The sequence below is a fragment of the Lipotes vexillifer genome, unplaced genomic scaffold (genome assembly GCF_000442215.2).
Source record: "Lipotes vexillifer unplaced genomic scaffold, Lipotes_vexillifer_v1.1 scaffold496, whole genome shotgun sequence".
Lineage (NCBI taxonomy): Eukaryota > Metazoa > Chordata > Mammalia > Artiodactyla > Lipotidae > Lipotes > Lipotes vexillifer.
This window is the reverse complement of record NW_006786690.1, coordinates 3,529,684-3,547,795: the sequence shown is the minus strand read 5'-3', so window position 1 is coordinate 3,547,795 and position 18,112 is coordinate 3,529,684. Positions and strand designations below refer to the sequence as shown.

General features: G+C 40.7%; 1 protein-coding gene across 1 annotated transcript in view; it reads right to left on the bottom strand.

Annotated features, from left to right (window-relative positions):
- Positions 1-832: 832 nt before the first annotated feature.
- Positions 833-18,112, bottom strand: part of FUCA1 (alpha-L-fucosidase 1) — a 20,247-nt gene continuing 2,967 nt past the window's right edge. The window contains exons 2-8 of the mRNA XM_007459169.1: positions 15,677-15,811; positions 9,290-9,427; positions 7,495-7,600; positions 4,122-4,322; positions 2,646-2,836; positions 1,248-1,347; positions 833-1,019 (exon numbers count right to left, since the gene is read on the bottom strand). Of these exons, the coding sequence (XP_007459231.1) occupies positions 879-1,019; positions 1,248-1,347; positions 2,646-2,836; positions 4,122-4,322; positions 7,495-7,600; positions 9,290-9,427; positions 15,677-15,811 (1,012 nt within the window). The 3' untranslated portion in view covers positions 833-878. The remainder of the gene's footprint in view (positions 1,020-1,247; positions 1,348-2,645; positions 2,837-4,121; positions 4,323-7,494; positions 7,601-9,289; positions 9,428-15,676; positions 15,812-18,112) is intronic.

The window sequence follows — 18,112 nt, the reverse complement described above, 5'->3', positions numbered from 1 at the left end:
GATTTTGCCAAATCCTTCCCAGCTCCTCCCATAGGCAACGGGATGTCTTGGCTTATTCTTGATCTGAAGTCATTTGAGTAAACAAGCAGGTTATGAAACACAGAATGGAGTGAAGTTTCCATCGTAGCTAATTCCCAAAGTTAGGATGAGCTTAACTGTTCAATCCCTTCTGCTGATCAGAGAGAGAGATGCTAGCAGTGGATCTCAGATCTTTGATCCTGTGAGACATCAGCGTAACATAATCCATTCCTTTTATTAAAATGCGTTGGAAAAGAGATGTCTGAGTAGGCAAGAGTAGTTTATTACAGTGATGGTACTATAAAAGGAAAATCAAAGAGATGTCTGAGTAGACAAGATTAGTTTATTACAGTGATGATACTATAAAAGGAAAATCAAAATCAAAATAAAATGCATTGGAAAAGAGATGTCTGAGTAGGCAAGAGTAGTTTATTACAGTGATGGTACTATAAAAGGAAAATCAAAGAGATGTCTGAGTAAGCAAGAGTAGTTTATTACAGTGATGGTACTATAAAAGGAAAATCAAAATCAAAATCAAATGCATTGGAAAAGAGATGTCTGAGTAGACAATAGTAGTTTATTACAGTGATGGTACTATAAAAGGAAAATCAATGAGATGTCTGAGTAGGCAAGAGTAGTTTATTACAGTGATGGTACTATGAAAGGAAAATCAAAGAGATGTCTGAGTAGGCAAGAGTAGTTTATTACAGTGATGGTACTATAAAAGGAAAATCAAAATCAAAATCAAATGCATTGGAAAAGAGATGTCTGAGTAGACAAGAGTAGTTTATTACAGTGATGGTACTATAAAAGGAAAATCAAAGTGTAGGCAGTGTCCCTTTCTTGTTGAACTCCAGTGGTCACTCCACTCCTGTCAGCTTTACAGTCCAAGCAAACTCCGTCGGAAGAGCAGAGGGTGGTAACTGGGGCAGGTACACGAGGAGACCTTTACCTGGATTTGGGGACCACTTCAGATACTTTTCGATTCCCAGCATTGTTACCTGCAGAAAGCAAAAGGGAATGGAAAAAACATTAATGCACATAATGATGGGCAAAGAATGTGGCCTGAACATGGTGAGAAACAACTATGCTGGGCCATGGCAGGGAAGACAGTCCAAAAGGGGAATAAATATGGGAGAAACCAGGGGAAGGAAGGAAGAATTAGAGAAGACTTGCCAATTCCTTTACAAAAAGTTACATCTCTGACAAGACTAACTGAGGCTCTTTACCTCTGTAGTCAAAGTAGTTATGGGGGATTTAAGGCTTAAGATTCCATCTTCTGGCCAGTGTAGGAAAATGGCATAAACAGCTGATCCTTTTGAGGTATACCTGGGAAAAAAGAAACATCACTGTCAAAGATACCTGGCTTATTACCCTGTCACATGACCTTATACGTTCCCCTTTCAATTGTCCACCAATTCCAAGACCTTCAGTCTGTCACTGCTACAAGGAAGCACTAATAACTCGATACCAATTAAGGTCTCTGGGAAGAAAGCAGCCCTGGAAGATTCTTTCTGGTGATATCTTCCATTTTCTCTCTCTACGGGGTTCTAAGTTTTCTTTAAAAAAATGTTAACTCTTATACTAGTTATCTCACACTGAAGCCATTTGCCTCATCATTCAAATCATTCTTTGACTCCAAATCCATATGAAAACAGTCAAGGATATAACAAGGGCAAGGTGTGCAACGAAGACAAATTTGGGTTTTTGTTTTTAATTAAAATTTCTTTTTTTATTTTTTAATTTTTGGTCACCCAACACAGCTTGCGGGATCTTAGTTCCCCGACCAGGGATCGAACCCTGGCCCATGGCAGTGAAAGCGCAGAGTCCTAACCACTGGACCGCCAGGGAATTCCCAAGACAAGTTTGTTGTTCTGAGATTTCACCATGCTTAAAGAAGAGGGTGAAAATCACTAAATAGAAACTCATCCAAAACAGAAGGATGAACGTGTTTCCCCTGACCCAAAGACCCCTGCTCTCTGCTATAACACTTACAGAGGTCTTTCACTGAGCAGTTAGTTTGTGCCTGGCACTCTGCTGATACTTTACATATGTTATCTCATTTAACCCTCACACTCTAGGAAGTTACGTATCATCATCCCATTTTGCCGTTGAAAAACACTGAAGCGCAAGATCAAATAACTAGATCCACAATCCAAGTATGAATCATGACTTCTCCATTTAGTAGCTCTGTAATTCTAGGCAAGTGATATTCCTGCCCTGAGTCTGCTCTCTCACTTGTAACCTGATAATGATAGTATCAACTAGGTGGGATTGTTGAGGGGATTAAATTAGGGGAAAGAATTTAGAATGAAGCCTCCATATTGTGGATGTTGTACAAATATCAGCTATTAGTATTTTCAGGAGGTGGGGTAACATTGTCAAGCAAATTGACTGATACTTTGTAGCTCTTTCTTTTTTCACCAAGCCTTCGGCCTCCCTTTCTAGTCAAAGATACCCTGGGGCCTAAAACATAAACCTGGGCACAAATTTAATAGCAAAAGGACCGCTTTTGCATTTCCCCAAGATGACTCCCAGCCTGGCTTGTACCACTGTGGACCCAAGGAGATGCCAGCTCAGGATGGGGCCACATCCCATTCCTGCACGTAACAGAAGACTAGACTCACCACACAGAGGTCGTGTTTTTTTCAGATTGTACCCTCCATGGTTTGGAGGCATAGATAGCCTCCCCATTGATGCTCAGCCACTTCCCAACAGCAAGAAGCCTTTCTTGGAAGATGGGAACAATCAGTCCATCTTTAGTTGGTCCAATGTTGAGAAGATAGTTGCCTCCCAAACTTACTGTCTGAATCAGTTCCTGGAGAGAACAGAAACAAGGAAATCCCAGCTCTGAATGCCAAGACTGGAGAAATGCTTAGAACACACAGATGAAGGGAAGAAAAAGAATCTAGGCTACATTCTCCCTCTGTTTTGTGAATATCCTTTACCCTTTGGAAAATACTATATATTTTTGTCATTATAAAAGCAGGACAGGCTTATATGAGAAAATTTTAAAATCCTGCTACAAGGTGGAGAAATATATTAACTTGAATTCCAGGGAGTATTCACAGGCACTTCCCTGTGAACCGGCACCTGCTGTGGTGCCATATGCAGTGGGAAGGGTCGTGTGTCAGAAGCACAGACTGTGAGCAGGGAACTGAAAATAAAGCACTTGGCCATGAAGGAATCCCATGGAGCCATCCAGAGAGAAAACAGGGATCAGAGAGGAGAGATTTAGAGCAGGTGCTGTGGAGACTCTGGGGAGGCAGAAAAGATCTGATGAATTTCAGGACACTTTGTATGTGGTGGGCTATATAAGTGTGTATGTTGCCCCTTCAGGAAAACATGCTGTAAAGAGATATATTCTTTAAGATTTTTGGAGTGGCACGTGTGTGTCTTTAGTGTGACCTCAAACGGTAGCACTTCAAGGCAGCCCAGAAAAATTACGGCTACATACAGAATATTTTAAAAAGGAGGTTTTGTTACAGTACCCCAAAGACACCACACCATTAACTTTTTTTTTTTTTGGTGCTACGTGGGCCTCTGTTGTGGCCTCTCCCGTTGCGGAGCACTGGCTCCGTACGCGCAGGCTCAGCGGCCATGGCTCACGGGCCCAGCCGCTCCGTGGCATGTGGGATCTTCCGGACCGGGGCACGAACCCGTGTCCCCTGCATCGGCAGGTGGACTCTCAACCACTGCGCCACCAGGGAAGCCCCACACCATGAACTTTTGATGTTTCCTTTTGGTGTTTTTCCTATGCAGTTAATTCTATATAGTTGTGATACTACACCGACCCTCTAAGCATTAATCCATATTACATTCAGAAACATTTTAATGGTTAAGGAAAATCCCTAAATCTATGTAATTATTCCTTTATGGTTGCAAGAAATTGAAACAACCCAAATGTCAAACTGAAAATAATCCTGGGAAGAACATCTCTGTACAGAACTCTTCTTAATTTACACCTAGTTCCTTAGGACAGGTTTTATGAGTGTGTTCAATAACCCTAAAGGGATCTATCAGCCTGCACTTCCATCCACAGTGCTTCCATCACTCTTAGTCAGAAGGTAGTTAACAAATCACTACCTCACAGGTACTCTTACCGAAATGATTCGAGATTCACTTGCAATGTCAGCCATTGCCATGTTGCGACGATAGCCCCAGGATAGCTTGTCTATTGAGGTGCACATCTCCCACTTGTGATCTGGCAAGGTCTCTGGCTTGAATTTATCTTGACAGTTGTAGTATCCTCCATGGCGACAGGAACAGTTCTGACCCCATCGGTCATTTACTACGACAACATCCTAAAGGAGGAAGGAGTACCGGGGTCATCGGGGGTAAAATCACTTAGCTTCCTTATGTAACACAGTTTGATATATTAGGTGCTTACCTGGAAGCAAGAAGCAGACTTAGTCGAGAGCAGTGTTTCTTTTTTTTTTTTTATTTTATTTTACTTTTGGCTGTGTTGGATCTTCATTGCTGTGTGCGAGCTTTCTCTAGTTGCGAAGAGCGGGGACTACTCTTTGTTGAGGTGCGCAGGCTCTAGGCGTGCGGGATTCAGTAGCTGTGGCACACGGGCTCAGTAGTTGTGGCTCACGGGCTCTAGAGCACAGGCTCATTAGTTGTGGCGCGCGGGCTTAGTTGCTCTGCGGCATGTGAGATCTTCCTGGGCCAGGGATCGAACCGTGTCCCCTGCATTGGCAGGCAGATTCTTAACCACTGTGCCACCAGGGAAGCCCAAGAGCAGTGTTTCTTAACTGGGGGCCATTTTGCCCTGGACAAGACTTTTAGCAAAATCTAGAGACAGTTTTTATGGTTGTCACAACTGCGAGGGGGAGGTGCTACTGCCACCTAGTGGGTGGAGACCAGGGATGCTTCTAAGCATCTTACAACATACAGGATAGTCCCCTCACAACAAAGAAATATCCAGCCAGGAATGTCAATAGTACCGAGGCTGAGAAACCCTGGCCTAGCAATGTGTAGTGTCAGAGCTGGAATGGCCTGTTTAAATAATCTAGTAAACCACTTATTCTATCAGAGGAGAAATGGAGAGGAGATTTGCCCAAGGTCACATCCCCAGGCAGAGTTTCAGAAAGCTGGGCCTGTGAATCAGGTATTTAAACCCAGCCCAGGATGCTTTCCACTATACAACCCTGACTTTCTTTACTTAGGTAAGAAAAAATCAAACATTCTTTTCCTTCCCTCAAGGTTTTGCTGAACTTTGAGAAATCCTTACATGGAATAACCTAATGTAAATGTTTACTACTACTATAAGGGACTTCCCTTGCCATCCAGTGATTAACAAGCCACCTTCCAATGCAGGGGATGCAGGTTCGATCCCTGGTCGGGGAACTAAGATCCCACATGCTGTGGGTCAACTAAGCCCGTGTGCCCTAGAGCTCGCGCGCCACAACTAGAGAGCCCGCGTGCCACAACTACTGAGCCCACGCACCATAACTAAGACCTGACGCAGCCAAATAAATAAATAAATAAGTGTTTTAAAAAAAATACTACTATGAGGCTCATACTGGGTTATCTAGGGTTATCTAGGTTCTTGCCCTCAGAAATCCAGCAGAGACTAGCTGAGGAGACAGATATGTGAAAAATTATAATGTGACATCACAGTAGAGTTACGGATGAACATAAACAGGGAACACTGATCCAGGAGTGTTTCTTGCTTCTTCCAGGAAAGAATATAAATTGCCAGGAGCCAGATTTAGTTTACACTGCACCAATACTTACTATGTGCCTAACTGGGCCAAGTACTGTTCGTGGGGTTGGGGACACAGCAGTGAACAGACCCAAACGCTTGCCCTCACAAAGCTGACACTTTAGTGAGGGAGACAGATAGTAAAGAGGCAAATGATATCTGAAATATGTTGGCCAATATCAATATCTTCGTGGTAAGAGAAAGATAAAGCAAAGAAAGACATACAGTGTGACAGGGGCATGCTGCAATTTTAGATAGGGTGATGGGGAAGGTGACCTCCCAGGGAAGACCTGCGGAGAGCTCAGGAGTGAGCCACGTGGGAACTAGAGAGAATGGAGAATAATGAGAAGGGACTATTTCTCCTAAAAGTACTTTCCTAACGTGAGTATATCTCCAAAACAACCCTGCTTCCCAATGCGTGAGAAAGCATTCAGAACAAGAGTGGGTAGAATAGGGTCTGTGGTGTCCCGACCAAGGATCCACAAGGGAGCCACCCCAGCCTGAGGACCATGGGAGACGAAGCACAATACTGTGCCACCAGAGGCCCCCACACATCTTGCAAGTCCCAGAAAACCAATCTGAACTTGCTTCGATTTGTCACATAGGATCTTTCCTTTTTTCTTTCTCTCCATTTTCTGAATTTAGTAATATTTACCCAATGAGATCCTTAGAGGTTTATGAATCTACCAAGAAAGCTCAGTTCAAACTGGTCTTATACTTAGATTTTTCTTTAAAATCCACAACAAATCTAGAATATGTCAAATTTTTGAGATTTTCTATAGTGAAGATTAAGATGTCTGCTGCTTTGTAAGTGTATTGAAATACAAACTTTAAATGGGTAGCTATCGTGCAGTGTAATAGTGTTGATTATGGGGGAGAGGACAAGGTAGGCAAAGTTCCCTCAGGAATTTGGAGGGACTTCCCTAGTGGCACAGTGGTTAAGAATCCGCCTGCCAATGCAGGGGACACAGGTTCGAGCCCCGGTCTGGGAAAATTGCACATGCCATCCACGGCAACTAAGGCTGTGCGTCACAACTACAGAGCCTGTGTTCTAGAGCCCGTGAGCCACAGCTACTGAGCCCGTGTACCACAACTACTGAAGCCCACACGCCTAGAGCCCGTGCTCCACAACAAGAGAAGCCACCGCAATGAGAAGCCCACGCACCGCAACCAAGAGTAGGCCCTGCTTGCCTCAATTAGACAAAGCTGGCACTGGCAATGAAGACCCAACACAGCCAAAAAAATAAAATAAGTTAATTAGTTAAAAAAAAAAAGAATTTGGAATATAAGGGAAATGAAATTGCCCCTTAAGAGTTAAACTACATAATCAACATAGAGTAGGTGAAGTCATAGATATTCACATTTTATTCTTATCATTTAATTTTACATGTTTTATATATTAATTTTGGGGGTGGTTTTCTCATTTATAATGTCTGTTTACTTAATCGTTTATTTTCTCTATGGTGGTCTGGGACGCCTACATACTATTTGTAGCCTACTTAAATTCAAGAAGATTTAAAACTATCTTGTAAAAATCAAAAGTTAAAGAAGAAGAAGAAAGATTATACTCCAAGTAAGGGGCCAAAAAAGAATTAATGGAGAGACCTTTAACATCCACTAAGTTCCCTGATCCCTACCACACCCACGTAGATATTACTATCTACTATTGTTGCTGTGGTCATTATTCTTATTACTCCGGATCTTGGTTCCTCACATTTTCTTTTATCATAACAGAAAAATAAGAGATAAGTCACATAATCATGTACCTTAACTGGGCTATCGTTGTAGAGCCAAGCAAGAAAATTTGTAGAGTTCCAATAAGTATCAGGACATTCCCACTCTCCATCAGACCAGATCAAGTCAGGTTTGTACCTGAGAGCCAAGCAATGAGAACAATGTTTATTATCTGAATTCATTCATAGTAAAGTCTTACGGATCTATCTTTGCAAAAAAATATTTAAAAATTAATTTTCTCCTATTTGGAAAGTACCAAAAAACTACCGCAGTGCAGAGAAGGTGGAGAACTAAAGAGACAAAAATGACAACACAGACACACACACAAACCCCTTAGCTAACACAACCACTGTTTAATACACAGCACTTTGGTGTATTTCTTCCTAATCTTTTTCTTTTTAATGTCTTAACTTAAAAAGTAGAGCTGTAATCAGTGTGTATACAATTTGGTTTCCTTCCGGCAACTAATTCCAATGAAAAGAGTGGTGCTCCAGAACTACAGGATTAATGTTTCTGCTTTTAAGATGTATTAAGAGCTTGAACTGTTCCGCCAAATGCATTTTTGGGGACAACTACCCAAAACTTTGACTATAAAAATCTATTGAATTCACTTGAGCCACAGTTGCATCTTTCACATATTATTACTCTGAGCCCTATGAGGTGTGAGTGTGTGTGTGTATTTATAACTATAAGGTAAGCATTATTATTCCCACTTTAGAAAGCTAGAACCTAATGCTCAGTAGGGTACTTTGTTTTAGGTGACAAAGCTGGTAAGTAACAGGAGCTGGAACCCACATGCAAATCTGCCTGATGCCTAATCTTGTGCTGTACTCCGTAACTACTTAGGACAGCAGGTTGATTCCAGGAAAATGACTGCCCGTCTGAGAGGTGAGAGAAGCACTGCTGGTCTGTGTTCCACTGCATACGAGAAACTGTACTAGGCACTTTATACTCATTACCTCATTCATTCTCACGACAACCCTGTGATGTATAAACAGAAAAAGAAACTGAGTTCTAGAAAGATGAAGTCGTTTTTTCAAGGCTATACAGTCAGTAAGAAAAAAGAACTAGGTTTCTGACTTAAAGCCTATGCTGATCTCTTACAACTGTACTATTTCCTTAGAGAAGTCATCTGGATGCAAGGAGTCTTTTTTGTCTTCTGGTCTACAATGAGAGTCCAGGCAGAGATGGCTGCCTCTTAATCTTTAAAGGTCCACCCTCCTCTAGGAGGCCCCAGAAGCAAGAAGGGCAAACTCAGAATAAAACGTGGTGAAGACTAGGGACAAATGCCAAAGTGAAAGTCATCATTTTAAGAATAATGGTAATAACAACATCATTATTCCGTACCAGGCATAGTGACAAACACTTTTCACATACTATGCTGAGCCCTACACAGAAGGCATTATTGTCCCCACTTCACAGAGTAAGAATCTGAGGCTCAGAAGGGTGACCTGTTTAAGGCCTGTAAGTAACTAGAGCCACAGGATTCAAATACAAATCTGCCAGATGCCAAATCCTCTTCAGGGTCCGTTAGACCACGTTGCCCTTCCTCAAGGTCCGGAAAAAGAAAGTAGCATGCGAGGAGGGAACTGAAGTTTTGACCTACTACCATCCTCAGTTTTGTTTGTTTCAATTTATAAAGGCAATATGACCATATTATGAAAGTTCTGAAAAGTAGGAAGAAAAAATATATTTTGTCTTAACACAACCACTACTTTTACTATTTTGATGTCCTACCCCTTTTCCCATTCCCCTCAACAGTGTCCTATAAGAAGCTCAGGTGTCATTGCTGAAGGTCATAAGGCCAAAAAAATTTCTGTTTTGTACCTGATAACAAGGTCATATAGCTCTGGCATTGTTTTTGCACGGACAAAATGCTGTGTTTTGAAGCCATTTTTCTTATCACGTAGGTAGAGAGGATGGAACCATTCTAAGAGTGAGTGATAGAGTCCATAGCGCATGTTCCTTAAACAGAAAACCAGGACAGCAACTGTCATTAAGCAAAGAAATAATAATTTATCTTAAGAAAAATCAGTTGCAGCATTTTTACATCTCAGTGAAACTTATCCATAGGGCACGCAGAGGGGCAGGATCCATAACCATTTCCTTAAATTATCTCATCATTCACTTAAGCAAAATGATAGGGCTTGCTATGCTTTTGATAATACACATAACAAATTATTTTTATACATAAATATCTTAACACCAAGTGTCATTTAAACCATCTTTTGTCTTTTAAGTCAATTATCTCAATAACATGTAGTCCTATTAAAAAATGTTTTCTGCCAATTGTAAGAACACATATGGAAGAGATACTAGAAAATAGAGACAAGTATAAAGAATAACTAAAATCTTATCACTCAAATAATCATTAGTAACATTTTCTGTGTAGCTGAATTAATTAATATAGGTTTATTGTTTAATATAAGATTTATTAATAGTTAACGTGAGCAGAAGCAAGAAAAACTACAATCCTGCAGCCTGTGGAACAAAAACCACATTCACAGAGACAGACAAGATGAAAAGGCAGAGGGCTATGTACCAGATGAAGGAACAGGATAAAACCCCAGAAAAACAACTAAATGAAGTGGAGATAGGAAACCTTCCAGAAAAAGAATTCAGAATAATGACAGTGAAGATGATCCAGGACCTCGGAAAAAGAATGGAGGCAAAGATCAAGAAGATGCAGGAAATGTTTAACAAAGACCTAGAAGAATTAAAGAACAAACAAACAGAGATGAACAATAGAATAACTGAAATGAAAAGTACACTAGAAGGAATCAATAGCAGAATACCTGAGGCAGGAGAACGGATAAGTGACCTGGAAGACAGAATGGTGGAATTCACTGCCGTGGAACAGAATAAAGAAAAAAGAATGAAAAGAAATGAAGACAGCCTAAGAGACCTCTGGGACAACATTAAATGCAAGAACATTCACATTATAGGGGTCCCAGAAGGAGAAGAGAGAGAGAAAGGACCTGAGAAAATATTTCAAGAGATTACAGTTGAAAACTTCCCTAACATGGGAAAGGAAATACCCACCCAAGTACAGGAAGTGCAGAGTCCCAGGCAGGAGAAACCCAAGGAGAAACACGTGGAGACACATAGTAACCAAACTGACAAAAATTAAAAACAAAGAAAAATTATTGAAAGCGATAAGGGAAAAGTGACAAACAACATACAAGGGAACTCCCAGAAGGTTAACAGCTGATTTCTCAGCAGAAACTCTACAAGCCAGAAGGGAGTGGCATGATACATTTAAAGTGATGAAAGGGAAGAATCTACAACCAAGATTACTCTACCCAGCAAGGATCTCATTCAGACTCTATGGAGAAATCAAAAGCTTTACAGACAAGCAAAAGCTGAGAGAATTCAGCACCACCAAACCAGCTCTACAACAAATGCTAAAGGAACTTCTCTAAGTGGGAAACACAAGAGAAGAGAAGGACCTACAAAAATAAACCCAAAACAATTAAGAAAATGGTCATAGGTACATACATATTGATAATTACCTTAAACGTGAATGGATTAAATGCTCCAACCAAAATACACAGGCTTGCTGAATTGATACAAAAACAAGGCCCATATATATGCTGTCTACAAGAGACCCACTTCAGACCTAGGGACACATAGAGACTGAAAGTGAGGGGATGGAAAAAGATATTCCATGCAAGTGGAAATCAAAAGAAAGCCGGAGTAGCAATACTCGTATCAGATAAAATAGACTTTAAGAATGTTACAAGAGACAAGGAAGGACACTACATAATGATCAAGGGATCAATCCAAGAAGAAGATATAACAATTATAACTATATATGCACCCAACATAGGAGCACCTCAATACATAAGGCAACTGCTAACAGCTATAAAAGAGGAAATCGACAGTAACACAATAATAGTGGGGGACTTTAATACCTCACTTACATCAATGGACAGATCATCCAAACAGAAAATTAACAAGGAAACACAAGCTTTAAATGACACAATAGACCAGATAGATTTAATTGATATTTATAGGACATTCCATCCAAAAACAGCATATTATTACACTTTCTTCTCAAGTGCGCACGGAACATTCTCCAGGATAGATCACATCTTGGGTCACAAGTCAAGCCTCAGTAAATTTAAGAAAATTGAAATCATATCAAGCATCTTGTCTGACCAGAACTCTATGAGATTAGAAATAAATTACAGGGAAAAACACGTAAAAAACACAAACACCTGGAGGCTAAACAATACGTTACTAAATAACCAAGAGATCACTGAAGAAATCAAAGAGGAAATAAAAAAATACCTAGAGACAAATGACAACGAAAACATGACGATCCAAAACCTATGGGATGCAGTAAAAGCAGTTCTAAGAGGGAAGTTTATAGCAATACAAGCCTACCTCAAGAAACAAGAAAAATCTCAAATAAACAATCTACACTTACACCTAAAGGAACTAGAGAAAGAAGAACAAACAAAACCCAGAGTTAGTAGAAGGAAAGAAATCATAAAGATCAGAGCAGAAATAAATGAAATAGAAAACAATAGCAAAGATCAATAAAACTAAAAGCTGGTTCTTTGAGAAGATACACTAAATTGATAAACCGTAAGCCAGACTCATCAAGAAAAAGAGGGAGAGGACTCAAATCAATAAAATTAGAAATGAAAAAGGAGAAGTTACAACAGACATTGCAGAAATACAAAGCATCCTAAGAGACTACTACAAGCAACTCTATGCCAATAAAATGGACAACCTGGAAGAAATGGACAAATTCTCAGAAAGGTATAACCTTCCAAGACCGAACCAGGAAGAAATAGAAAATATGAACAGACCAATCACAAGTAATGAAATTGAAACTGTGATTAAAAATCTCCCAACAGGGCTTCCCTGGTGGCGCGGTGGTTGAGAGTCCACCTGCCGATGCAGGGGACACGGGTTCGTGCCACGGTCCGGGAAGATCCCACATGCCGTGGAGTAGCTGGGCCCGTGAGCCATGGCCACTGAGCCTGCGTGCCTGGAGCCTGTGCTCCGCAACGGGAGAGGCCACAACAGTGAGAGGCCCGTGTACGGAAAATAAAAAGGGAATACAAATTGGAAAAGAAGAAGTAAAACTGTCACTGTTTGCAGATGACATGATACTATATACATAGAGAATCCTAAAGATGCCACCAGAAAACTACTAGAGCTAATCAATGAACTTGGTAAAGTTGTAGTATACAAAATTAATGCACAGAAATCTCTCGCATTCCTATCACTAATGATGAAAAATCTGAAAGAGAAATTAAGGAAACACTCCCATATACCACTGCAACAAAAAGAATAAAATACCTAGGAATAAACCTACCTAGGGAGACAAAAGACCTGTATGCAGAAAACTATGACACTGTTGAAAGAAATTAAAGATGATACCAACAGATGGAGAGATATACCATGTTCTTGGATTGGGATAATCAATATTGTGAACATGACTACACTACCCAAAGCAATCTACAGATTCAATGCAATCCCTATCAAATTACCAATGGCATTTTTTACAGAACTAGAACAAAAAATCTTAAAATCTGCAGGGAGACACAAAAGACCCCGAATAGCCAAAGCAGTCTTGAGGGAAAAAAACGGAGCTGGAGGAGTCAGACTCCCTGACTTCAGACTATACTACAAAGCTACAGTAATCAAGACAGTATGGTACTGGCACATAAAACAGAAACATAGGTCAACGGAACAGGATAGAAAGCCCAGGGATAAATCCACGCACCTATGGTTAACTAATCTATGACAAAGGAGGCAAGGATATACAATGGAGAAAAGACAGTCTCTTCAATAAGTGGTGCTGGGAAAACTGGACAGCTACATGTAAAAGAATGAAATTAGGACACTCCCTAACACCATACACAAAAATAAACTCAAAATGGATTAGAGACCTAAATGTAAGACTGGACACTATAAAACTCTTAGAGGAAAACATAGGAAGAACACTCTTTGACATATATCACAGCAAGATCTTTTTCGATCCACCTCCTAGAGTAATGGAAATAAAACCAAAAATAAACAAGCGGGACCTAATGAAACTTAAAAGCTTTTGCAAAGCAAAGGAAACCACAAACAAGACAAAAAGACAACCCTCAGAATGGGAGAAAATATTTGCAAACGAATCAACGGACAAAGGATTAATCTCCAAAATATATAAACAGTTCACGCAGCTCAATATTAAAAAAACAAACAATCCAATCCAAAAATGGGAAGAAGACCTACATAGACATTTCTCCAAAGAAGACATACAGATGGCCAAGAAGCACATGAAAAGCTGCTCAACATCACTAATTATTAGAGAAATGCAAATCAAAAGTAAAATGAGGTATCACCTCACACCAGTCAGAATGGGCATCATCAGAAAATCTACAAACAACAAATGCTGGAGAGGGTGTGGAGAAAAGGGAACCCTCTTGCACTGTTGGTGGGAATGTGAATTGATACAGCCACTATGGAGAACAGTATGGAGGGTCCTTAAAAAACTAAAAATAGAACTACCATATGACCCAGCAATCCCACCACTGGGCATATACCCAGAGAAAACCATAATTCAAAAAGACACATGCACCCCAATGTTTGCTGCAGCACTATTTACAATACCCAGGTCATGGAAGCAATCTAAATGCCCATCGACAGACAAATGGATAAAGAAGATGTGGTACATATATACAGTGGAATATTACTCAGCCATAAAAAGGAACAAAATTGGGTCATTTGCAGAGACGTGGATGGATCTAGAGACTGTCATACAGAGTGTAGTATGTCAGAAAGAGAAAACAAACATCGTATATTAAGGCATATATGTGGAACATAGAAAAATGGTACCGATGAACCGGTTTGCAGGGCAGAAATAGAGACACAGATGTAGAGAACAAACGTATGAACACCAAGGGGGGAAAGTGGCAGCGGGGTGGTGCGATGAATTGGGAGACTGGGATTGACATATATACACGAATATGTATAAAATGGATAACTAATGAGAACATGCTGTATAAAAAAATAAAATTCTAAAAAAAAAAATAGTTCTTAACGTTCCCCAAGTGAAATATGGTTAAAGTGACCTATTTTCATACACAATAAAGCCTGTTTTGAGTTAAGAATAGTGAGTGTTTTGGAAACGCTATAATACAAGTAAGAAGTAAATGTAACATTGCAATGGCACAGATAAGACAGAAACAATTGAAGTTAAGTATTTCATCACATGATTCAGGGACTAAATAAATATAAAGAAGGTAAAAATCAAGGATCTTAGAGTCCAAATCTAATCAACATCTCAGAGTCTTACAGCAGGACTATTAGCAGAGCACAGCATTGGGAAACTGAATATTTAACCGGTGACATAAGTCAGCAAATGCTTTCTCAATGGACCAGATAATATTTGAGGCTTTGCAGGCCTTGTGATCTCTATCCCAACTCTGCAATTGTAGCTTGAAATCAGCCAGAGACAATGCATAAATGAATGGGCACAACAGTGCTCCAGTCAAACTTTACTTATACAAACAGGCAGCTGGTCTACCCCTTAAATAGGACATCAAGTTTGCCAAATCACAACAGAGCTGAGATTGGGCATGACACAAATACCACTTTTCCTCCTTAGAGGCAAACATACCCAGAAATATAGGATCCCAAACCAAAATACCTGGGTTCAAATCCCACCTCTGCCACTTCCCAGCATTTTGATCTTGGGAAGTTACTTTTTATTAAGTGGCAAATATTAGAAAACATTAATTAGAATCAACAGGGTGGCTCCTTATCTCACTTTTTGCTGCTTTAACTGCCCTTTTCAGTTCTCTCTTGATCTACTATTCATCTAAACCTTCCCTGAATGCCTACAAAGCTCTGTGTTGACAGCTAAGGAGGACAGAAAGATGAGAGGCCCAACCCTGGCCCCCATCAGATACTGGAAAAGGCCTGGGGTTGGTAGGCTTTCCAGAAAAAATCCTCTGCAGAATGCAAATGAAGCACTGGGGTCTACGCTGGGTATCCTTCACCTAAGCAGACAGGGCTATGAACTTCTCTGATGGTGTCACCTTTGGCCATATGAAAACCATCAAGCATCAAACACTGCTAAGGCCAGAAGCCCTTCAAGGTACTGGTTAAATGCAAACTTAGAAAACACACAAGAGTAGAGAAGGCACGGCACATTGGATGGCTAGATCAAAAGTGATGATGGAGTAATCATCTGTGGACACACACCTATTTCGGATGGCTGTTCCCAACTCACCAACCAAATCACGATGAGGCCCCAGATCCTCAGAGTTCCAGTTCCAAGACACAGGACTTGGCCAGTTTGTGAAGCCTTCGTGATGCTTTGTTGTCAGGACTACATACCTGTGGACATTGAAACCATATGAACAAAGGAAGTGGGCAGTGGTCCACCGGCACGAACTTACCTGGTATGCCTGGGGTTTTTAAAATGGTTGGGAGAACTTGACTACAGGAAATGTATGGTTGACCCTTGAACAACATGGGGGTGAGGGGTACCAACCCCCTGTGCAGAAGAAAATCCATGTATAACTCTTGACTCCCCGAAAACTTAACTACTAATAGCCTACTCTTGACTGGAAGCCGTACCAATAACATAAATGATTGATTAATGCCCATTCTGAGGGACTTCCCTGGCAGTCCGGTGGTTAAGACTCTGCGCTTCCAATGCAGGGGGCACAGGTTCGATCCCTGGTCGGGGAACTAAGATCCTGCATGCCATGCAGTGTGGACAAAAACAAACAAAAAACCCCACCCATTTTGTAGGTTATATGTATTATGTACTGTATTAATACAATAATGTAAGCTAGAGAAAAGAAAATGTTTTTAAGAAAATCATAAAATACATTTATAGTACTGTATTATATTTATTGATACTATAAGTTTACATTGTCTGTTTACAAGAGGAACCACCTGTCAGTACCTACATCAATATTATCTTACATGATACAAAACACTGCAGATGTTATAATTATTACTAAAACTAGATATAAAAAGTGAAAAGCTAATGTGAAAAAGAAATTCATATTTATTTGCAGGTATAACAATTTGTACATTGATTATAAAGAAGCAGCAATATGATTGCTTTACAGTAGCCTAGTGTAATCAGTATGATTGCTCCATGACAGCCTAGCCGATACACAAATGAATGAATCATTGTAAAATTTTTATGGCATATGGTATTATAATCCTATTCATAACACAGTACTGGAAACATTGTTACATTAAAAAAAGACCCACTTGCCTGTGATGATAGGCTGATACACAGTTTATCCAATTATGAGGGGGTAGAGGGGAGGGCATACTGTATGGTAATGTAATTCTTTGAAAGCAAAGTTTTATAACAGTAAGAAAACTGATACATTGTTAATTTTTTATTGTGTCACTTACCTTATGCTTATGTAAGGATTGGCTATTCACTTCCATACCAGTCCTGCATATGACGTCCTACGTGATGAATACTCAGGCAGTGATGACGGTGATGATGACACAAAAACGTTTCACACAGTTCTTGCCGTCCAGTTCTTAGGTTTTCACATGAAGACACTCACACACACACACAGCAGATACGTTTATTAACTGTATGGCATAATGACTATTCACCGTTCATTAAGTGGCAGTGGATCATCATAAAGGCCTTCGTGGTGAGTAGGTTGAAGAGGAATAGGAAGAGGAGGGGTGGGTCTTGCTGTCTCAGGGTGGCAGAGGCAGAAGAGGTGGACGGGGAGGCAGGAGAGGCAGGAATTCAGGGTAACGTTATGGAAATACATCGCAATTTCTGTCTGCCTTTTCTGCTTTTACATTTCTCTAAAATGATACCAACCCTTCTTCCACTATTTGCTTGTTTTGTTTGTTTGTTTTTATTTTTGGGCTGCACTGCTTGACATGTGGGATCTTAGTTCTCAGACCAGGGATCAAACCTGTGCTCCCTGCATTGGAGGGGTAACCACGGGACCACCAGGGAAGTCCTCACTGTTTGCTTTAGTTTCAGTGCTCATATCACAGAAGGGTCCATGTGGTAAAAGAAGTCAAAAGCTGTGTCTCGAGTAATCAGAAGCCTTCTGCCAGATTATCTAATGTCAGTCTGTCTTCTGGCACTGCTTCCTCTGCATCTCCTTCCTGTGCACTTGTTCAGAAGCTCTCATCTCCATCAAGCTGTCCTCTGTTAATTCCTCAGGTGTGATGTTTATTAGCTCCAGAATTTCTCCAAGATCCACATCTTGAAACCCTTCACCCTGCATCTTTTTTTTTTTTTTGGCTGCATTGGGTCTTCGTTGCTGCGCACAGGCTTTCTCTAGTTGCGGTGAGCGGGTGCTACTCTTCGTTGCGGCGCGCAGGCTTCTCATCGCGGTGGCTTCTCTTGTTGTAGAGCACGGGCTCCAGGTGCGTGGGCTTCAGTAGTTGTAGCACACGGGCTCAGGAGTTGTGGCGCGTGGCCTTAGTTGTTCCACGGCATGTGGGATCTTCCCGCACCAGGGCTCGATCCCGTGTCCCCTGCTTTGGCAGGTGGATTCTTAACCACTGTGCCACCAGGGAAGCCCTCCCCCCTCCCCATCTTTTTTGCCGTATCCACATCTCTTTCATGATTTCCTTGACTGGCTCTGTTATAAATCCTGTGACATGCAAAATATCTGGACACAGTTTTCT